This window comes from Ciconia boyciana, chromosome 3, assembly GCF_034638445.1.
Source record: "Ciconia boyciana chromosome 3, ASM3463844v1, whole genome shotgun sequence".
In the NCBI taxonomy this organism is placed as follows: Eukaryota; Metazoa; Chordata; class Aves; order Ciconiiformes; family Ciconiidae; genus Ciconia; species Ciconia boyciana.
Window position 1 is genome coordinate 75,416,911 of NC_132936.1, and position 20,387 is coordinate 75,437,297.

Here is a 20,387-nt window from a genome sequence, read left to right on the forward strand (position 1 = left end):
AAGCGAACCCAGTACTCCAGGTGTGGCCTACAGTGCTGAGTAGAGGGGAAGGATAACCTCCTTGTTGGTGACCTTCCTCCTAACACAGCCCACAATACCATTAGCCTTCTTTGTGGCAAGGACACAGTGCTGGCTCATGGTCAACTTGGCGTCCACTGTAGCATTAAAAAAATTGAAAAAAAAGTTCTACTTTAACCATGTTGCATCAAACCCCACGTATCTGATCATCAAAATCATTAAAAAAAAAAAATCCCGTTGTATAAATAAGGTTAGAGGCGAGGCAATACTATGAATTATGTCAAGTACATTTCCATGCCCAGGCAGCAGCACAGACATCTTCATACATCTTCAGTTCCAATAAGAAAATATTAGATTGTATGTCAAGAAACATACAAGAAACATAGCTACAGCAGATAAAGAATCTGTATTGCAGAGAAATATTATAGACTTTTATATTCAACACGTCCATCGTTACATAAAATTACGTATTTTGTACATGCAACATTTTCCCCCGCTCTAAATATCTGCTGTAATTTCAAAACATAGCCCTTAAACAGCCAATTAGTGTCTCAAGAAGGTGAGAAGGGTAAAGAGGAGGCAGAAAGAAAAAGCAGTGACAGAATATAACAAACATCAGAACTGGCTGAAAAACAACAAAGCTGCAATCTGCTTCAAAAAAAATTCTTCAGAATGTAGCCTGGCATGCCAATTTATCAATCAAATCCTAACATTAAGTTATAGAATTAATGAAAATAAATGAACTCATAGTTTCTTCTAATCATAATGAAGTGAAAATACTACTTAATATAATTTGAATTATGTTACAGAAGACATATTGGATGAAAAGGAGTGCGAAAACACAGATGATAAGCCCAACTACTACAGCAATAGTAAAGAAAGTCAAATAACTCAATGATTTTTTTCCTAATAGAAGAACCCACGGAATCGTGTAACACTATTGGAAATAAGCTCTATTTCATCAGCTCTAGCTACAGTCTGGTCTGAATTTGTTTTTCTGAGCATATAGACCTTTCACCAGCGTAGCTTAAATTACATACTGATTATCCCATTAATTTATTTGTGATTGAGTTAAAATTCTTAAGGATGTAAACTACCACCAAATAGAAAAAAGTGAAAGTGGTATTTGTATGAAGGAAATTATCCAGTCTTCCACTTAAAGTCTCCTTAGAAAATTCCTTTGAAGTTTAATTAGGAAAATATTGTGTTGTAAAATTAATTTTTATTAGCTAATGCAGGCAAACCTCTCACACCATTTTTTGTTAGAAACTGTCAATTCTGTTTATTTTTTTACCAGCTACACACCGATTTTTAAATATCCCAGTAAACAGTAATTACTTGTGGGAATAAAACACAACATATTTCCAACCACGTTTTCATGAAGTAAGCAAAACGTTGGACCTGAAAACAAGGATCACGCACCTTTAAAAATATTCAAGTGCATTACTAGAATATTAAATATTCTTTATTACGGTATAGCAATAGTAAAGTGAGTCCCTTTTCTCTAACATTTTCTTACCTTTATAGAATGTGTGTGTGCGCGCACGCATGTGCATGGGCACGTATACAAGTACTGCAATTATATTTAATATTCCAGCTTTGCTTTTACAGAACAAAAGTGAAGTTTTTCTCTCAGAGGTGGATACTTTACTCATTTCTACAGAATTCAAACACTGCCCACATAAAATCAGCAGCACTAGCAAAGTCCCTGATGACTTTCAAATAGAAAGGCAGGAAGACAGGCCCTACTAAGATACGAAAAGAAATCCAGACAAAATATCTAGGTGACAAAAGACTATGAAAAAAATTTAGACCTCAAACAGTGCAAAAACAATCCCTTAGGAACGGTCAGTAAACTGGTACTCACAGGTATACAATACTCCACCATTGGGTAATGCAATTTATGCCCCTTTGCTGTACGGCCAGAAAAGAAACAGCTCTGACAGACGTCGTAATTGAAATGTTTTAAGCTCCGGTACCTATGGGGACATTAAACGAAGTGATTAGATCTTCCTAGGTTTAGTTCTAATATTTACTTGTTATTAAGCCTCACGAGGCAAATTATTCTCTGAAACGGTGTCATCTGCTTTTCAGCAGCAGCAACACAAGGACATAGCGAGTTTGCTGGGTGTGCATGGCCAGGACATGGCACAGCCAACACTCATTACGGCTGCAGACCCAGGGGCACCAGTGCCACTGCGGCAGCTGCGCAGGACACAGGAAACTTGCAGCCCTCTTAGACCACTTCACACAACCTTCCTACAGTACACAGGTCGCTTCATTGAGTATTTAAAAGAAATTCCTGCCTCCTATAGCCATACAGAGAGCCAATGTCAGTCATCTGTTGCCCAAGTTCCTTTGCAGCAGAAAATCTTACAGGCATCAGCTTTATAGATGGAGTGTGAAAAGTTTATAATTCTAAAGTTCTAACTGACTTAAAACTATATTGTTTTAAGGTTTTTTTTTCCTCTCTTTAGTATTCAGATGGTATCTCAGAAAAAACATTTATAAACCAGACTGATTTATTTTTATATGTTTTTACATTTACCAGTTAGCTTAAATGCTTTTACATCATCTTGATGCTCCGAAATTCTAAACATGTTTCAGAAAATAAAACTCTTGAGAATTAATGAATTATAAAAATTATGTAAAATAAGTTTAAAAATTACCTTGATTTATTTACTTTTGGGTTTTTTTAAGAGCATGTATATGTATAAACAAGGCAACAAACTTATACGGTATCCCTTGTATTAAATGTAGCCACCAGGAGCATGATTTTTTTTTTTTTTTAAAGTAAAGCTGACTAAAGCAACAATTCAATTCCAGATTCTGTCCACTGTTTTTTATAGTATAGTTGTTCTGACTGGATAAGGTTATATCATTTGTATGAAACTAAAATGAGCTAACTGAACCAAATTGAATAGCTACTGAATAGTTAAAGTTTAAATTAAATTGCTTCCTGAGAGCAGTTTTCAGTACCAACCCACATTTTTCCCCTGCTGAGTTTTATGTTTTGCTTTGCAAGACAATATGTGTCTATAAATGTAAAGGTTCACTTTTAGGGATGCTGATGCAACTGTTTATAATCTTTACTCAGAGCCTGTGTATTAAATGGCCACATCAACCTTCTGCTAAGATGCTAGATGCTTTTGTTGTTGCAGATCTCTAACTTCATTGTAGAAATTACTTAGAATGAGCCATTCTTTTATCTTCCTTTCTCTTCTTTTCTATCTCTATGCCCTCCTTCTCCACACAAAATATTTCAGTACAGACAAGATTCATCAACCCCAACTTAGGCATCTAAAAGATATCTGAGTTGGAGCTTTGTCACCCTATGCTCCCTCAAGCATTAATCAAGAAAAATCGGAACAGTTAGAGAAATTTCATCTCCTCTTAAGACAGGCAACAAAGTTTGATCAGATTAATTACTTTTGGAAGTACTCGCATATTTATATTTATAGTAAAAGAAGAGGGTTCCTAGCTCAATCTTGTAAGACTGACTAAAGCCAGCATGCCTAAAGCTAGGTGAGATGAATCTGACCTCAGGATTCATATTATTATCCTTTAAAACAACAGAAAGAAGGAGAAACAGAAAGCATGGGAAACAAAAATTACTCATCTGCCTAAATACCTAAAGAAAAGTCTTAGAATCACTTAAAAGAAAGACTGCTTTATATCGTTCCTAAATAATACACTTGACTTCATGACCACGGCAGAGGAAAAAGCCAATTATGTTTAGCTCTAGCCCCTGCTTTTTTTCTTTTTTTTTGCATAATTTTATACACTGGAGCAATCAATTCACAAATTCATGTTAGTTGTAACAGTACTCACTAAGGGTACCAACTATCTCATGCCCCATGATGATAATTCATAGTAAAATCATACAGTTTAGGAGGTTAACACGGAGAATATCCCTGGTGTCATTTTTTCTTTTAGAATTCACAGCTTCCTTTGACTGAAGTTAATTACGTTCAATGCTTTAGACAGGAACTGTGCAAGTCTCATCACAGTAACATATCAATGTTTGTGCTAAGCAAGGAAATATTGCTGTTGAAGGGTGTTTAATATTTCCTGGCATGAGTTAGTTTCCCAAGCCTTATGCAGGAGAGTAGACAGCCCGCCCACATTTTTTCTTACTGATCAGCTCCTTTTGGTCTTGTGCTTACAGAACACATGGGGTGCATTTATACTTCGTTTGCTATCTACTGGATCCACCAATGCCAAAATACCCGATGACAGCTCGCTCTGCACACCTGTCAGTCGCAGGACCACTGGATGTCTAACAGCAGTACTGCAGGAGCCAGAAATGCACTGGCTCAGGCCACACTGTGGTCTTGCCATGGGTGGCAGATTCCTTCTTAAAGCAGGAAAACAGGGGGAAGACAAACAGAAAGAATTGTACTTGTTGGAACACCTAAAAGTGTGGATATTTTCAGAGAAAACTAGCACTCAACTCCCCTTCTCTTACCTAAAGCCAACAATTGGACACTCTTTACAGATGTTGCACTTGGCCTGATGTTTTGCTGTTTCTGCAGCTGCCACACGGTGTAGAACTGGTAGCCATACCATAGACTGTGGCTCTAAGCGCATCCAATCTATAAACTGCTTTACAGTTATTTCTGGTTTATTGTGGTTCTGTGGAGAGAAAAAAAACCCACATCCAAATTAAAAAAAACCCAACATACACACACAAGCAGATTTTCCTTAGAATTCAATTAAAAAACCAAACAAACAACCTGTGTCAATCCTTTCCATGCCAGGTTAATGTAAAACCAGTTACAGGATGCAAGAAACAACCTCGATTAAAATGCAAATAAAGAAACCAAGTTAGTCAGTAAGAACAGAGAGGACTAAACAGCTGTGATAGAGGAGACGGATGGTAACAAAGATGGAATACACAGTAAAGGAGTAATGGATTCTATAGTAAAGCCATCTTCGAACTGAAAGGACTTGAAAAATAAGTAAGGGAGCATGAAAGGAAGCATTCTGCAGTTCAGACATGCTAAAGACATGGTTGTCATTTGAATTAAGATCGATGTAAGACCGCTAAAAGTCAGTAGTGCTTGCATGTGTCTACTAATTGCCATGAGACTCATGCAATTTTTTAAATTGTATTCTGAGCCGATGCTATTCTTTCAAGTTAGGACATTAAACAAACACACAAATAAATAAACAGGTAAATAAATAAATAATGAGAGAAAAAGAAATCTGCCACTTATAGGCAATTACTGCAAGAATACAGGCAGAACTAAAGTATTAATATGATTGTTTTAAGAAGCAAACAAACACGCTTCCACATTCTCTTTCAGCTGTAACCACCAGAGGAGCCTAGCTGTAAAGGTACTATATTCATCAGCTTTGTCAGCAATAAGAACAGGGGTCACCTTTCTGAGCTCACTGGAAGTAATAGAACACAACTTAAAATGAAAGTTATTCTTAAACGGTAACATGACAAGAAGCAACACTAGGCTTCTTAACCTATTCCAAGTTGATTTTTGCCAGTAAGAGGGAGCAGCATGAAAAAAAAAAAAAAGAATAATGTGCTTTCCCCACCAGAAAAATACTTGTTTTCACTAGGCTGAGATAACTCTGTAGTGTAGCTGCACACTTTCTCTATGCTCTCTTAATGACCAGGGACTGAACTTGAGCTATTCATGTGAGACAAGGGATGCAACCTCATCATCGGTATAATCATAATATTACATGAAGTATTTAAATGCTACCTTGCTAGTACCCCTCACCCATAAATGAACAGCATGGGAGATGGGGCAGATCCTTGAGGGACATAAAGATCATTCCTCTGTGACAGAAAAAGTCTGCCACTAACAAATGAACAATTTATTTCAGTATGACTTGAACCACTCAAGGCCAGTGATAGAGATGTCAAGCACCATCCCTTATTGTCTGAAGCAGCAATGTCAAAACCACAGGGGAAGTTTTACACGGTTAATTGGTCAAGCCAACTTCCATAAGTATCTACCAAATTATTTATGATCTGGACAAACACTCTTCTGGACTCTGAGATGATTGGAATTGGAAATGAATCTAATAGTTCTGAAAAAATCCAGCACAACTGAATTTTTTAAAGCACTGGATGAAAATGTAGAAATGTCTATGAACGAATGGCAAAAGAAAAATGGTCTAAAAGTTCACTATAACATTTCATGTTCGATTCAATAAAATCCAAAATATTAAAGTCAGTAGTTTTATATATGCCATAGTGAATTTTTAATCCATATATAATTTCTGACAATGCTCAAAGCAGCCACTTTCACAGAAATAATACACTCAAGCAGTACAGTTATCTCTAACAAACAGTCGGAGCCTTAGGCATCCTTGACAAAGTCTGAGTTAGGTTGTGTTCCATTACGATGTCCTCTTTTTAATTCTCACCTTCTTTAAACAGACAGACGCTCCTTGCAGCCTCATTAACCCCCTGCATGTAGTGCGGAGCTAAGCAGCAGGCTGTAAGACAGCTTTATTCCATGTTCTGATCTGCTGCATAAAGGCTCACGATATAGAAATGACTATTCTTGAAGTTTCGTGCAACTGCAAGCTCTTTTGTCAGTAAAATAATGCTAAATAATTTCCTGATGCACCAGGTCAAAAATTACTATCAACATCATCCTCTTGTTCTGTTGAGATCATGACTTGTTCCAGCAGGGAAAAGCATGCTGTTCTCACAGTATCAGGTTGCTTTGAATGATGCAAAGCAGGATAATTGGCTGCTACAAAACTTTTTAACAGCTTTTTGAGCAGCCAGTATTGCCAAAACCACTGAGATGTATATATTCTTTTTGCTAAAAAGTAATTTGATCCTCTCCTAAACCACAAACCATCTTTTACAGCTGCGTTTTCAGAATAGCTTCCCACATTTAGTTGCAGGAGCATATTCATTTCTGTTCAAAAACTCAATGGATGTTTTTAAATTCCTCTCTTCTTTTTACACCATGTAAAAGTGAATCTTAAGACTTCAGAGAGAAGGGTTTTTTTCACATGAAGGTCTCTGTTATCTTACCTGTTGGAAGCAGCTGCGCACACTGGGTTCAATGTTGCTGCCACCGAAGGCTGCCACTTCCCCAAGCTGCCGTGGGATCTGGATAGCGTCGTGAAGCAGCAGGCCCAGCTGCCTCTGGTCGCACATTTCTGTGGGGCCTGCCACTTCCTTGAAAAGATCTGCAACGCCGACAAGAGGCACCGGCTCAATTCTTTTCCATGTACACCTCCTTTTATTCAGTAACACTGCAGCTCAAGCTTTATAATTTTTGTAATCCAGACATGGTTACAGATGGCCACTGTCCCATTTACAATAGTTTACCCTCATCTAATCTTGATTACTTTGACTACATTTTCTTGATCCGTAACCATACAAATGAGAAAAGTAAGGCCCAATGAATTAAACTATACAGCTTCTTATGGCATCTCTTGACAAAACTGTACGTTGCAGCTCCTGTTTTACCTAGGAGCAGCTGTGTGACAAACCAAAAGAGACATCACAAAATCAGAACAGCTTTTTCTAATCCATCATTACCACATTGCCCCCCTAATATTTACCAGGTTTTCTATGTTATCACTAGGGAAGAAGGAACTAATATTTCAGAAATCCATATCTTACGCTAAAATCTATGCCATCCAACTGGTTGGGGACAGAAGCATGTTTGCTCTGAACCGAGACTAGAAACTACCACAAGTCACAGCTGGTCATGTGAAATAGCTTAAAGCAAGATCAGCAGCCAGCAAGACAACCCAAGCTTAACATTAATCACATTTGCTTCCCGGATGACCATGTCTGCTTCCATGTACTTTCCCTTTACTGATTCCCTTTTCCTAAGGTAGGTGTCAAGTCCTGCAGTATAAGCAGATATTCTGGGGAAACTGTAACAACAGAAAAAAATTGAGGCTGAAAGGGATCAAGAAAATTGTTCCAGATACAGACACTGGGAAGAAAGATATTGCTTGTACCTACTTAAGAGTCACAGTAAGGCACTGAATTAATAGGCCTGTCTGCAGTACAGATAATATTTCTTAAGTGCTTTCTTAAAACATTTCTTTGATTGGACATTCTTAATTGTTAAAACTTTCAGCTAAAATTTTTAGCATTTTTCTGCCAACAATCCTTGATTTATGAACTTTGTAGCTATGTACATTAATATTTAGTCACAAGATGAATCTTTCCTGAAAATAACTTAAACACTGAGTTCATCTCAGAAATATTTTTAAATTCTGTGATTGGTACAAATTACAGAAGAAATGGAACTGAATTCTTTGTGTTCATTCCAGCTGTCTTTTACATTCTCCTTTTGTACTCAGTGGCTGGCTTGGATTAAAGCTCCAAGTAATCTTAAACAAAAAAAAAAATCCATTTATACTATTCCCCTACTTTTCATGTTTCCCACCAGAACAACTATTAATAAATTAGAAATAAATGAAATTTAAAAATTCAGTCTGACTGCACTTGTGATTGAGAAACACACAAGCTTTGTTCAGAAACACTCAAGAGAAACTCTTATTACACTCTGTAAATTGTTTTGCCCTTCATTTGGAGCAACTGTCAAGCTTTGTCAGCGTGCTTCAGAAAGTCTGGTCATACTTTTTTTCTTGGCAAAGGAGGTTGAGGCAGAAGAAAGGATTTTCACAAAATAGAAATCCAGATGACTGAATTAATTTTTAGAGTTTCTTGCATTTTTCTTGCCCCTTTCCTGCCTAGTCAAACAAATGCTACAGCATCTGCAGCACTCAGTGTGAGAAAAAAACCCAGAGACAACAGCGGTGACAGAACTAGTACTGCCACTTCTTGGCAATTCCATACCCTGGCTAGCTTCTTCAGCTGCAGTTGGGGTAGTTTTCCAGTTTCTAAGAGTCAGTTTAAAAAACCCCATAGGATCAAAAAACAAAACAAAACAAAACAAAGCCTACAGTGGAAACAGGCACTAAAAGAAGAAGAATTCATTAACTGCTGTAGCTGGGAGGAAGATGAAGTCAATTCCCAAGCCCTAAACCTTCAGTTGATTGGGGAGCTAGTAAATAGAGGAAAAACGATGTGGCAGGAGAGGGAATAGGGAGAGTGATCAGCTAGGGTTGATGCAAGTAGGAAATCAGTAAATACCTTTGAAGAGCTCAAACTCCTCCAAAATGCTCTACTTAAAAAACAAATAAAACTTAACACTGGCAGCTGTGCCATTAACCAATGAGTGTCCAAGTGCAAGGGAGTTCATGGATGGTACCCTCTTTTCCCAAAATCCTCAATGCCTTCGATGTGACACGCAGGAGGAGAAGCTCATCAACTAGAGATGTGGACATCCAAAATGTTCTTGCTATCTGGCCTACCTCCTTGCAGTAACCCATGAGCTATTCCCTGGCAAAGGAGGCATGGTGAGAGCAGCTCTCAAGTGGCACACATAAGGGAGGAGAGCTCGTTTTATGTCTGACAGGGTGCACCCGGACGCCATACTCGCCAGTGGGAAAAGGGACCCTGTACGTCACCCACCAGCAATGTTGATAATATGTACATACATATTATATGAGTTTATACATAAAATACATTGATATAAAGACTGAACTGTATAAGGGACTCTACCAAAAGGACAAGAAGAATAATTGGGGAAGCGAAATAAAACATTATTCAGATCTGAGCCATAGGAAAAAAACAGAAACAAGAAAAAAAAATCATTTAATCTTAAATTCCATTCAGCCTCACACCAGTATTTCAAGGATGACAGCCAGCAGGACTCAAACTGCAACGTAGCTGGACGACCTGAAAAAATGTAGTTACTGTCTGGTATAGAAGGGGATACTTGAAAATGTTGAAAAGTTTATTAAATTTCTACCAAAATGGTAATAAGATAATTAGTAGTATGATGTCCATGACACACATTTTATGTCTTTTGCTGAAGTTGCCAAGACATCAAATCACAAATCTAGCACTGTCAAACCTGAACCATCCAAGCAGCTCCAAGGAATCTAGTGATAAAGACTCCATAGTTACACTGAAATACAATTAGGAATATGCAAAATGGAAAATATGCCATCATCTGTTCATGTGCATTGTTACAAACAGGATGCACATTCTCTTTTCTTCCCCTTTTCTTTTTAAAGTATCACAGTGTTAGTTCCAAATGGTTTGAAAATTAACAACATAAACATAACATTAAAAAAAAAAAAATCACATTCCAAGGATGTTGTACGTCACTTGAAAATTGAACTGCTTCACAGTTGAGATTTTTCAAGTAGCCCTTCCTTTTCACCTCAAATCCTACAGTTTTCATGTATTAAATGATATGACGCAAAACCTACAAATCTACTCGCTAAATAAAACTCCATGCATGTTTTCTGCTTCTGCTGCAAGTCTAGGCTTTTTGTGTTAAAAATGAGACCAGGTAAGAGCAAAATGCACATAAATGCGCTCCCAGTTATTACACAGTGCTATGACTTTTCTCAACCTCTAAAACTGAAGAAAAGGGAGGGAAGATAAAATTCCTGTTGTCCCTCAGGAAATCCATACCTCTGAGACATCGTTTGTCTCCTGATTACATGACCAGCCATAAAACCTGCTGTGAATAATCACACATGCAAACTAAAATTTTTACTGTGGCAAACACTTGCTGATATGATTGAAATTTACCTTCCAAGAACATGTGGGACACTAAAATTGAGTGCTTAAAAATGTTCCATTTTTCTGCAGTATTCAGAAGTCATGCAATAATGTATGAACAACTAGTGGTTCATAGAGGACAAAAAGGAGCAGTGTCTTGTTTATTGTGCTGGAACTAAGATACTATTATCTTTTGGCATGTGCATCCTTTTTTTTTTCCTTTTCCATTTTGTAGGGCTACTTCTATACCCGCAAACTGAGCAGTGCATCAGGGTCTAAGCCCAAGCACGGGAACGCTGTCGTCTGTATCATTAAACTGATGAAAGTGTATCCGTCATGCTTTTGATCAAAGTCAACTGACTCTCCCCCCAAAATAGCCAGGAATGATGCGAGAGTTAGGTAGGGTCAAGGATCATTTCCCATAGGTAGCTCACATGTGGCCCCCCTGTTTTGGGGAGAAAGGAGAGCGTAACACAGATACAGCCAGACCAGGTCACTGGCCTCACCAACAAAAAGAGGCCCTGGACTATTTGCCCTACAAGCATAGATGTAACCAGCTCACAGCAACTCAATTACATTTGCAGGTCCATTTTTATTCACAGGAGCATCGAGGCGTGTGCTTGAAGTCAAGCACGTCTTTAAACATTTTCAAGAATAGGCATTCTTTAATTAAGGCTTCAATGTTTCTTCTAAGGTAATTGGGCCTTTTTGTAATTAAAGATTCGTTCTCATGTCAACCCTGAAGTCTAGCATTGTAAAAAGAAGCTTAAATAAATAAATAAATAAAATCACAGAAATTTCTCTGGCAAAACATATTTTAAAAATGTGTCAAGTGAAAAGATCCTACCTATACTGGAAATGAACAAACAGTTAACAAAAACAAAAAGAAGGCATTAAAGAAAGAAAAAAGAACAAAAGCTTGATTTCCCCAAAAATGTAAGAGAGAAAGATGAATATCAACTGTACTGGTAAACTGAAATTATTGTCCCCTGTCAGTTTACCATATTATTTCATAAACCCAATGTCTCAGTAACCCAGAAATTATCTTTCTTCAAGTTAATCCCTGAAAGGCTGGTCGCTGGGAAGGCTGAGTTAGAAAACACTTGAGCAGACAGTCTGATTAAGCATTTTACAAAAGACTGAAAGGTTAATCCAAAACTTTTTACAACAAGAAACTTGCCTATTTTACCACCAACTACTCTGAGAAGAGTTTGCTTCTCTAACACTACAACATTTAAGGCATGGTTTGTGCTCTGCTAAGGGCTCCAACTGCAACTGTAGGATGACTGCCAGGCTCAGAGAAGCCTGGGATTGACAATGCTTCAGAAATGCTTAGAAGAAATATAGCCAAAAGGAGAAGCAAATATCAGGAGCCGGTCTGAGAAAGGGAAAAATCAGAAGGCAGGTAATTTGTATTAAGCACCCATGTTTGAGGGTACTGCTCTTCCTTCCAAGTGACATTTTCTTGAAATACTTAGCATTTCCATTATGGTTTTCACCTAAAGATCTGAAAGCTCAACAGATACAACAAAATTTCTCTCAAAAGTAGATGATGGGTGTGACAAAATCAAAACAAGGAAGAGAGCTCGCACCAAAGATCAGTCTGTGACACAGCTGGTGCCAGAGGACCCCAGAATGCTGACTGCATAACCACCGCAGGCCAACAATCAGTACCTGGCACCGTTCCTTCTTTCTTCAGCAAAATTTCTTTCAGACTGAAGAGCTTTGTTTTGTGACAATTTTATGGTTCATAAGGACAATAAAGCTGACAAGATATCAAAGCCTGGCCCACTGATCAGAACAGGAGTAACAACAACAACAAAAAGGATGCATTATCTGAGTATTAATTCTCTGCTTTGAGAAGCCGAGCAACTATTTCAATTTCTAATGTATTTCAGGTTGAAGTTACGATCACTTGGTAAAAAAGTCTCCTGAGACTTTTTCTGTACTAATTATTTAGAACTTTTCACAGCAATCTTCAGGAAAAAGCCCACCCTGTTAATATAGATTATGCAAATCTGCAGTCACCATCAGCTGCCATTTTTATTTTACTACTAGACAGAAAGCAAAAACAAAAATTAATCCAACCTAGTAATTTCCTCCTTCTGCTTCAGTGCCTGTATTTGGTAACTGTAAGTATACTAATTCATTACTGATAGCAATTTAATGCGAGTTTATTCCCAGGTTTCGGGGTTTTTTAAACCATCTTTTGGTAGGCTTACCATTCTGTTATCCAAAGCCTAACTAACTCCTATACTTTATGAAAGCTTTTTATTTCATACCAAATGGCAGATTACCTCCTGAATTGTCATTACTGAACAAAGGTATGTCCACCAAGCTCTTTTAATTATGGACTAATTCACAGATATGTCATATGACATGAGGAAACTAAAAAACCCATATTAGTACGGACTCAAGTTCAGATGCCAAAATACGCCCCAATGCATAAGATACCTGTACTTTTGCTCAATGTTAATAACCAAGATTACAAGATTACCTACAAATGCTTCTAAGGAAAGCAGAAATTGTTGCAGAGCTCCAATGGTACACAGCAAATACAGTCTCTATATATTTTACATGTGTTTCTGAAATGTGCCAAGGAACTACTGCAATGAATAGTAATTTTAAGATGATGTGCATAACATGTAACTGTCCATCACCTACAATGCTCTTATATAGTGCTTAATCTCTTCTTCTGTATTTGTCAGGGGGTTTTGCCACAGTTACTCAATTCCCTTCTGCTCCTGCAATTATTTTTGTGAAATATTTTTGTATTACTCAGTATTTCTCAAGCTTGTGAGATTACTTAAATCAACATAATTTAAATTTTCATTGTACAATTCTGGCAGGAAGCACAGATACCGGAAAACTATTTTCAGAGTTCAGATCATCTTTTTCATAGACCGCAAAATACAATTGCTGGATTTTGATGTATTTCCTTGTTTTATCAGACATATCAATCTGTTCCAATCAACACTGACTTGCTTGATTTTTCCCTAAAAAAAACATACACACACACACACACACAAGAGAACAGAATCAGTCAAATAGAATACTTTCCTAGCTTCCACATGGCTACATTCTCCTTTGCTTTTGGGGAGTGCAGTACTGTGCATTGTGACGATACATAATTGACATCCATAGTTTCCAGTCAGGATATAAATCCTACTTTCTCCCTTGCCACTGATGATAATGAAAACAACAATTCTATTTTACTTACAAACAAACTGTCTTGCTACAGGCATGCGAAATGTTTTACTACAAATTTTGCTGCAATGTTTGTTATTATTGTACATGACTTAATTATATGAAGTAAAAAAAGTCAGCATTTTATGAAAGACATTCTTTCTTACATCTGTACTTCTCTTCCAGAAGGCCCTTAGAAAGAGACATCAAGCCAATTTTCAGGGACTGCACTCGAATTTTTCCAGTTCGGCCACTGAAATTATAAAGATAAGACCATTTAATACAGTTTAATTTAATTTCATTCCAACTCAAGTCTATTCAAAAATGCAAAGGCATCAGTGAGTTCTACTTCAAATACACTTCAAATCTCAAAACAAATTACATTAAGAATGCTTCCCTTACAAAAGCTCAGCCCTCCTTCTAAGCGGTTTACATGTCAAAACAGTTCGTATTACTCCAAAAGGGCAGGCATTTAGCTCTGTAAAGCTCTCAACATGATTTAATAATGTGATATACACACAGGAAAAATACATGAGCACACAGCAGGAAAGCCTATTACTCAGTGTGAAACACACTGCAAAATAAAACCAAGTTTTCATATCACAGTAATTAATTCATTTTTTCACCTCAGTTTGTCCTTTTATGTTTAAAATGCTCTGATATACACGTGTATCAGGACATAAACAGCCAACCACATGCAGTAATTAAATGATGTGGAGCTGTCATTCTTTTTAAGCAATGTGACTTCAGGCTCATCTTGTCCAACATGGAAAAAAAAATGCCTAAACTCAAAAAACCACACATCAAACCTTAAGCAACTTGAGAACAGATAAGTAGGTACCAAACCAAGTGATTTTAAACCTGCAAGACAAACACTGTTCAAAAAGATACTAAAGCAATAAACCCAGGGTACATTGAAAAGGACAATTTTAAAGTTCAAAAGATCACTGCAGAAATATATTCTTAAAAGGGCTGATGATTTCTTCTTTCAAAGACCAAAAAACACAATGCAATTTCTCTTTAGATGAGACATGGCAAAAAAATCATGAGAATAATAGTTAAACTGTATATATTATACACAAACCCCTGCATTTAAGGTTAGCAGGGTCCTCCACCAGCAAGTAAGATAATACTAAAATTAGTATCACCCCAAACATTACTTTGGTCCCTTCTGTCATGCAGAAGTGATATATCCTTTAATTACTTCTGGAGTGGATATTAGATATCTCTTTCTGTCCTATCCATTCAACACATGGTCTGCAGTCTGATTTACTTCACGATTGTTGTGCTGAATAAAAAATTATTAATTTACTTCTGGGCTCTCAGTAAATTACCTAAGCGCCTTACAAATATTAATGCATTTGTCTTCACAACCATCACCTAATCTAGTGAGACTAGACAGCATTATCTTCTCCATTCCACAAGCTGGAACAGAGGTACAGAGAAATTATTGCTAAATTAATCAAAAACACCTATTACTTTTACTGCCTAGTTTGAAAATCAGGACCCAATTTTCCAGAATGTTATAAAAGTGCCACCTATTTTATACATTCAAGCTTAGCTTCAAATTACCTCTTTCAATCACAGACACTACATCATTCTGGCATACCTTAATGTGTAAATGGCTCATTTTGCAACCTTGATAAAGTTCTTTCCCCATTCTTTTCTGTGTAGGGTTGTCTGTGTTTTAACTTTGTATTCAATGGAAAAACAAAGCAGAACATTCATTTGGGTTGGATTTAACTCAGGACTGACTAGAGGATTTGTTTATTAAAGGTAGAAAACTTTGCAGCTAAAAGGTCAGGCCACATATGTGGAGGCTTCAAACTTCTCCAGATTTCAGCAGATTGTTAAAGGGACTGTGAAAAACTTCCTTTGCACAAAAAGCATTTCCTCAATAAATTATAAAAAGAATTACAAAGCCTGCAGTATTATATTTTTCTAAAGAGGAACATATTTTCCCCTAGCATTTTTCTTGGAAACAGCTAAATATTAGCACTGCAATTATGTACACAGTAAAAAAACCCCCACACCAAATCCAAACAAAACCCCTCCACCAAACCTTTAGACTTTGTAGCATTTACACTTTCAATTCAATGGTTTAAGTTTGCCCAGCTTAGAGAGTCACAAAATCACTGAGGTTGGGAGGGACCTCTGGAGATCATCTAGACCAAGGGCCCTGCTCAGTCAGGTAGAGCAGGTTGCCCTGTATCATATCCAGCCAGGTTTTGAATATCTTCAAGGACATAGACTGCACAGCTTTCCTGGGCAACCTGTGCCACTGTTTGATCACCCTCACATTAAAAAAAAAAATATTTTTCTTATAGGTTTAAGCAGAATTTCCTCTGTTTCAGTTTATGCCCACTGCCTCTTGTCCTGTCACTGGGCATCACTGAGAAGAGCCTGGCTCCATCTTCTCTGCTGCTCCCATCACGTATTTATGCACATTGATAAGATCGCCCTGAAACTTAACTTCTCCAGGTTGAAGAGTCCCAGCTCTCTCAGCCTCTCCTGATACATCAGATACTCCAAGTCCTTAATCATCTTCATGGTACTTCACTGGACTTACCAGTTTGTCCATGTCTCTCTTGTCCTGGAGAGCCCAGACTGGACCCAGCATTCCAGATGCATCTCACCAGTGCTGAGTAGAGGGGAAGGATTACCTCCCTCAACCTGCTGGGAAAGCTTTTCCTAATGCAGCCTGGGAGACTGTTGGCCTACTTTGCCACAAGTGCAAGCTGCTGGCTCCTGTTCAACTTGCTGTCCACCAGGACCCCCAGGGCCTTTCCTGCAAAGCTGCTTTCCAGCCAGTTGTACTGGTGTATGGGGTTATTCCTCCTCAGGGGGAGGACTTGGCATTTCCCTTCATTGAACTTCATGAGATTCTTGTTGTCCCCTTTCTCCAGCCTGTCAAGGTGCCTCTGAATGGCAGCACAACCATCTAATTGTGGTGTGTGTACAAACATCTAAAAATCAAGGCCTTACAGGGGGAAGGTTCAGGAAACTTTTTAATGCTTGAATTCATACAAAATTTATGGGTCAAGTATTTAGAATTAAGTGCCAGCACACTATTCAGATTCACTATAACAATACAAGCATGCTTGTCATTGCAAAATCAATTGATAAGACCACTTCAAGCAGCTCAGATATTTTTTGCTCTGATCCTGATGAAGGGAAGTCTGAACCCTTATACCTCTATTAACTGTTTTAGAGCAAAGTTGTCCATTGTCCATCAATACAACAGTGCAAGGCAGTATAAAAATGGCACATTATTGACCTCGACCTATCTTCAAGTGAAAAATGGCAAAAACCATTATAGCTGCTTGTCAGAAGTGCTTTTCTTGTTTACTAAAGTCCATTTGTCCCTTTGGATATATCTGAGCCCTCTTTCCCCAGGCAATACAAAGTCTAAGGATTCATTGCCCTTATATGTGATGCTGACATTCTTCTCCTTCCCCAAATGAACTGGAATTTTATTCTTTTAGTGGGGAAGGGGAGAGGAAAGAGAGGAGAGGGGAAGGAGGAAATAAAGAAATCCTTGGTTTTATAGGTGATTCCATTGTCTCTACATATGCACCAGGCAGGCTCTGGCCTATCTGCCTCAGGTATGATCCCCCTGTTGCACTTCCATCCACTGCCAGTCAGGAGGTGGCACAGAACCCAGAAGTAATTAAACTTTTAAACCTGCCAAAATAAGCATTAAAAAAAAGGTACACATCATTTCCAGACATGGTAGGAGAGTGTGTTGAAAGCATGTACTACAGAGAGGACTAGTTTAGTGGGGAATCAGCTAACTAGATCATTTGGTCAAGGGCATGGGAGGGTACCATGCTACATGGGTAGACTGGAGCATATACAACTTTGTTGCATAGTTTGGGCTCTCCATCCAAGCAAAGAGCAACCATTCAACTGTTTCAGAGATCCAACACAGCTGCAGAGAATATAAAAAAGCTACTTTATATAAAAACTGATGGCTGTCACTACTGTACAATAACATAAGCAAATGAGGAAAAAAAGGGTAAGCTAGAAACAGTTGTAGTATCAGAAGAGAAAAGGAGAACACTTTTATCCTGTACCTTACTACAGGAGATACTGAAACTAGAGGATGCAGAAGAGGAGAAGGGGGTGAAGAACAGGTAACGCACAGATAACAGGGGGAGTAGACATGAGCCATGCCTCGTGAGTTCCCTTGCTAATCCTGTAACAACTGAACTCCAAACAACTGAAACGACTACGATCCCAACCTCACTACATCGGGCACAAGCTGTGTGGAGCACTTGGGAATCACAATATAGTTGAGCGCTACTCAGCCACAGGAACATCTCAGCTGCAAAACAGAATGCTAAATCCTAAAACTAACATTTCTCTTTCTGCTCAAACACCTAGGAAATTCAATGACAGACATTAAAGCAGGGTTAAAATTATCTGAAGGTATGTCTTTCCACGAAAATGAGCTTAGCAAACTTTCCAAAAATGTTCCATAATCATGCAACTGCCATATGCAAACTTTATCCCTTCCTCTAAGTAACATCCTAATACAGAGTTAGGACCCAAAACTCCTTTGATGGGCAAACAGTTTACACCATAGTCAAAACAGAGGCCTGTGACACCTGTAAATTATAAATGTACTAATCAGGATATAATTAATATTAGATTGTTGAATATAAGCATACAAAACTCTTCTTACCAGCAATGGTATGCAAGTATTCTGTAGCATTGCGATGGCATAGCCAGACATAATATATAAGCATTTTACCTAAGTATGTGAACAATGTGATCACCAAAGCGTGATCAGTGATGCAAACAGTGATGGGCACAGCTGCACGCAGGAGTTAGCCAGGTAACAAAAAGTTACCAGACAGAGGACAAGATTAAGTACAAGAGATTGCAAACAGGAATACACAATAAGGATGACTGGCAAACCAACAGAAAACAAGATAAGCAATAACAAGGCCAGAGGGACCCTGTGTCCCCTGAGGGTGGGGGGCAACAACATAAAAACATCAGGCACTAGCAAGGAAAACTGGAGAAGTAAGAAGAGGAGCCCCCTTCAGTTCTGACTTCTGTCAAAGAGCTCTCAAGCCTGGTCAATGTTGACACTACAATTAAGGACTCCCAAGGATGGCAGCTACCAGTTATCTACATAACCCAGCAACAGGAGGCAGCCTGATAGATTCTGAAAGTCCCCACAGATGCCTCCCCTTGATCAACCACAGAGGAGTCAAAGGAGCTCATTTTCCTGCCCTACAGAAGGCCATGTCCTTCCTAGAGCACTTCTTACTCCTATCACAGCCTGCCAAGCTGCTCCCGCAGAGTCCTCTGTGAATCAAGACAGCTATCATCAACACAGGGAATGCATCTGGAGTGCATGCAGAAAATTTCCATCAGCTACGGTCAAAACCAGGGCATAAAGTTAAGGCTGACTGAGCAGGTGCCTCATCCTTCTCATTCATCAGAAGTTCAGATTTTGCTGAACTTAACGTGCTGGTAAGGCCTGGGATATTAACACAATCTGGTGTTAGAATTTGCCAGGTGTGTAAGTGCAACAATAAATAACAAAGCTGTAATTCTTCAGGGGAAGCCTGAGCCACAGAGAGTGATCATGAATGACAGCTTTGATCATATGGAAAAGGTTAGCATATGTGCCATACCATAGATACCCTTCCTAGACTAATGCACCAAAAAAATTAAATTTAAAAGAATGCATTATCAAAAGTATTCTAACATCACAAAAATCAAGAAAATTTAAAAGTTGAAATACAAGAAGTCAGATAAATGTTGCAAGACTTTAAAAACAGTGCATGTAAAAGTTTCTTTATGGACATTGGATAATTTTGATTGAAATAATGAGTCATTGCCCACAATTAGTACATGTATTCTATATTATGTATGACAGACTTTAAAACATCTGAAACAACTGATTTCAAGGGGCGTTGAGTTATTCCACTAGTACTGAGAGCTATCAGTCCATTTCATATAAATGACTTTTGGAGATTTTAGCACATTTGACAGTATATAGTCCAGAACAATAACAACCAGCTATTGCTTTTGGATGATTTAAACACAGGCCTGGCCAAATGATTTCATAGAGCAAACAATTTCCTTCACAGCTCTCACTGTAAAATGCAACACACTTATTTATAATTTCATTTAAAAAAAGTCTCTGGACTAACAAAAACAAGGAACTTTAACTTCAGAAAATGTTTACAGGGCAGATGTTGCTGCCTGGAACAACCTTTGAGTCCTTGAAGAAGTAAAAGTCAGCGAGTAAATTTAATGTTTCTCTCCTCTACTCAGCTTGGAGAATGAATCATTCCTGATGTGTCAGAAAATACCAGAACACAACAGACTTGCCTACTATTTCTAAAAATAAATTGGTTCTTTACAGGCCAAAGACATCTGTAGGTAAGTCTAAAGAACTACCGAGTTTGCCGTCAATCTGTGAATCAGTAATTAAATCTCAGGTTAATAGCAAGCAACTAACAGATGCTTTTTGTAGGCAGTCTAATGATTTGAAACATTGTATATGTATAACACCAATGCAATAAACAATGGAAATGCCAAGACACAAATTAGTTCTTTCCTAAAGGCC

General features: G+C 38.0%; 1 protein-coding gene across 3 annotated transcripts in view; it reads right to left on the minus strand.

The window, feature by feature from the left end:
* The window catches only part of UTRN (utrophin), a 393,293-nt gene that overhangs the window by 36,057 nt on the left and 336,849 nt on the right, over positions 1 to 20,387 (minus strand). For all 3 annotated transcript variants that reach the window (XM_072856186.1, XM_072856185.1, XM_072856184.1), the window contains 4 exons: positions 13,963 to 14,048; positions 7,037 to 7,194; positions 4,487 to 4,653; positions 1,886 to 1,997 (listed from right to left, as the gene is read on the minus strand). In XM_072856186.1, coding sequence (XP_072712287.1) covers positions 1,886 to 1,997; positions 4,487 to 4,653; positions 7,037 to 7,194; positions 13,963 to 14,048 — 523 coding nt within the window. The remainder of the gene's footprint in view (positions 1 to 1,885; positions 1,998 to 4,486; positions 4,654 to 7,036; positions 7,195 to 13,962; positions 14,049 to 20,387) is intronic.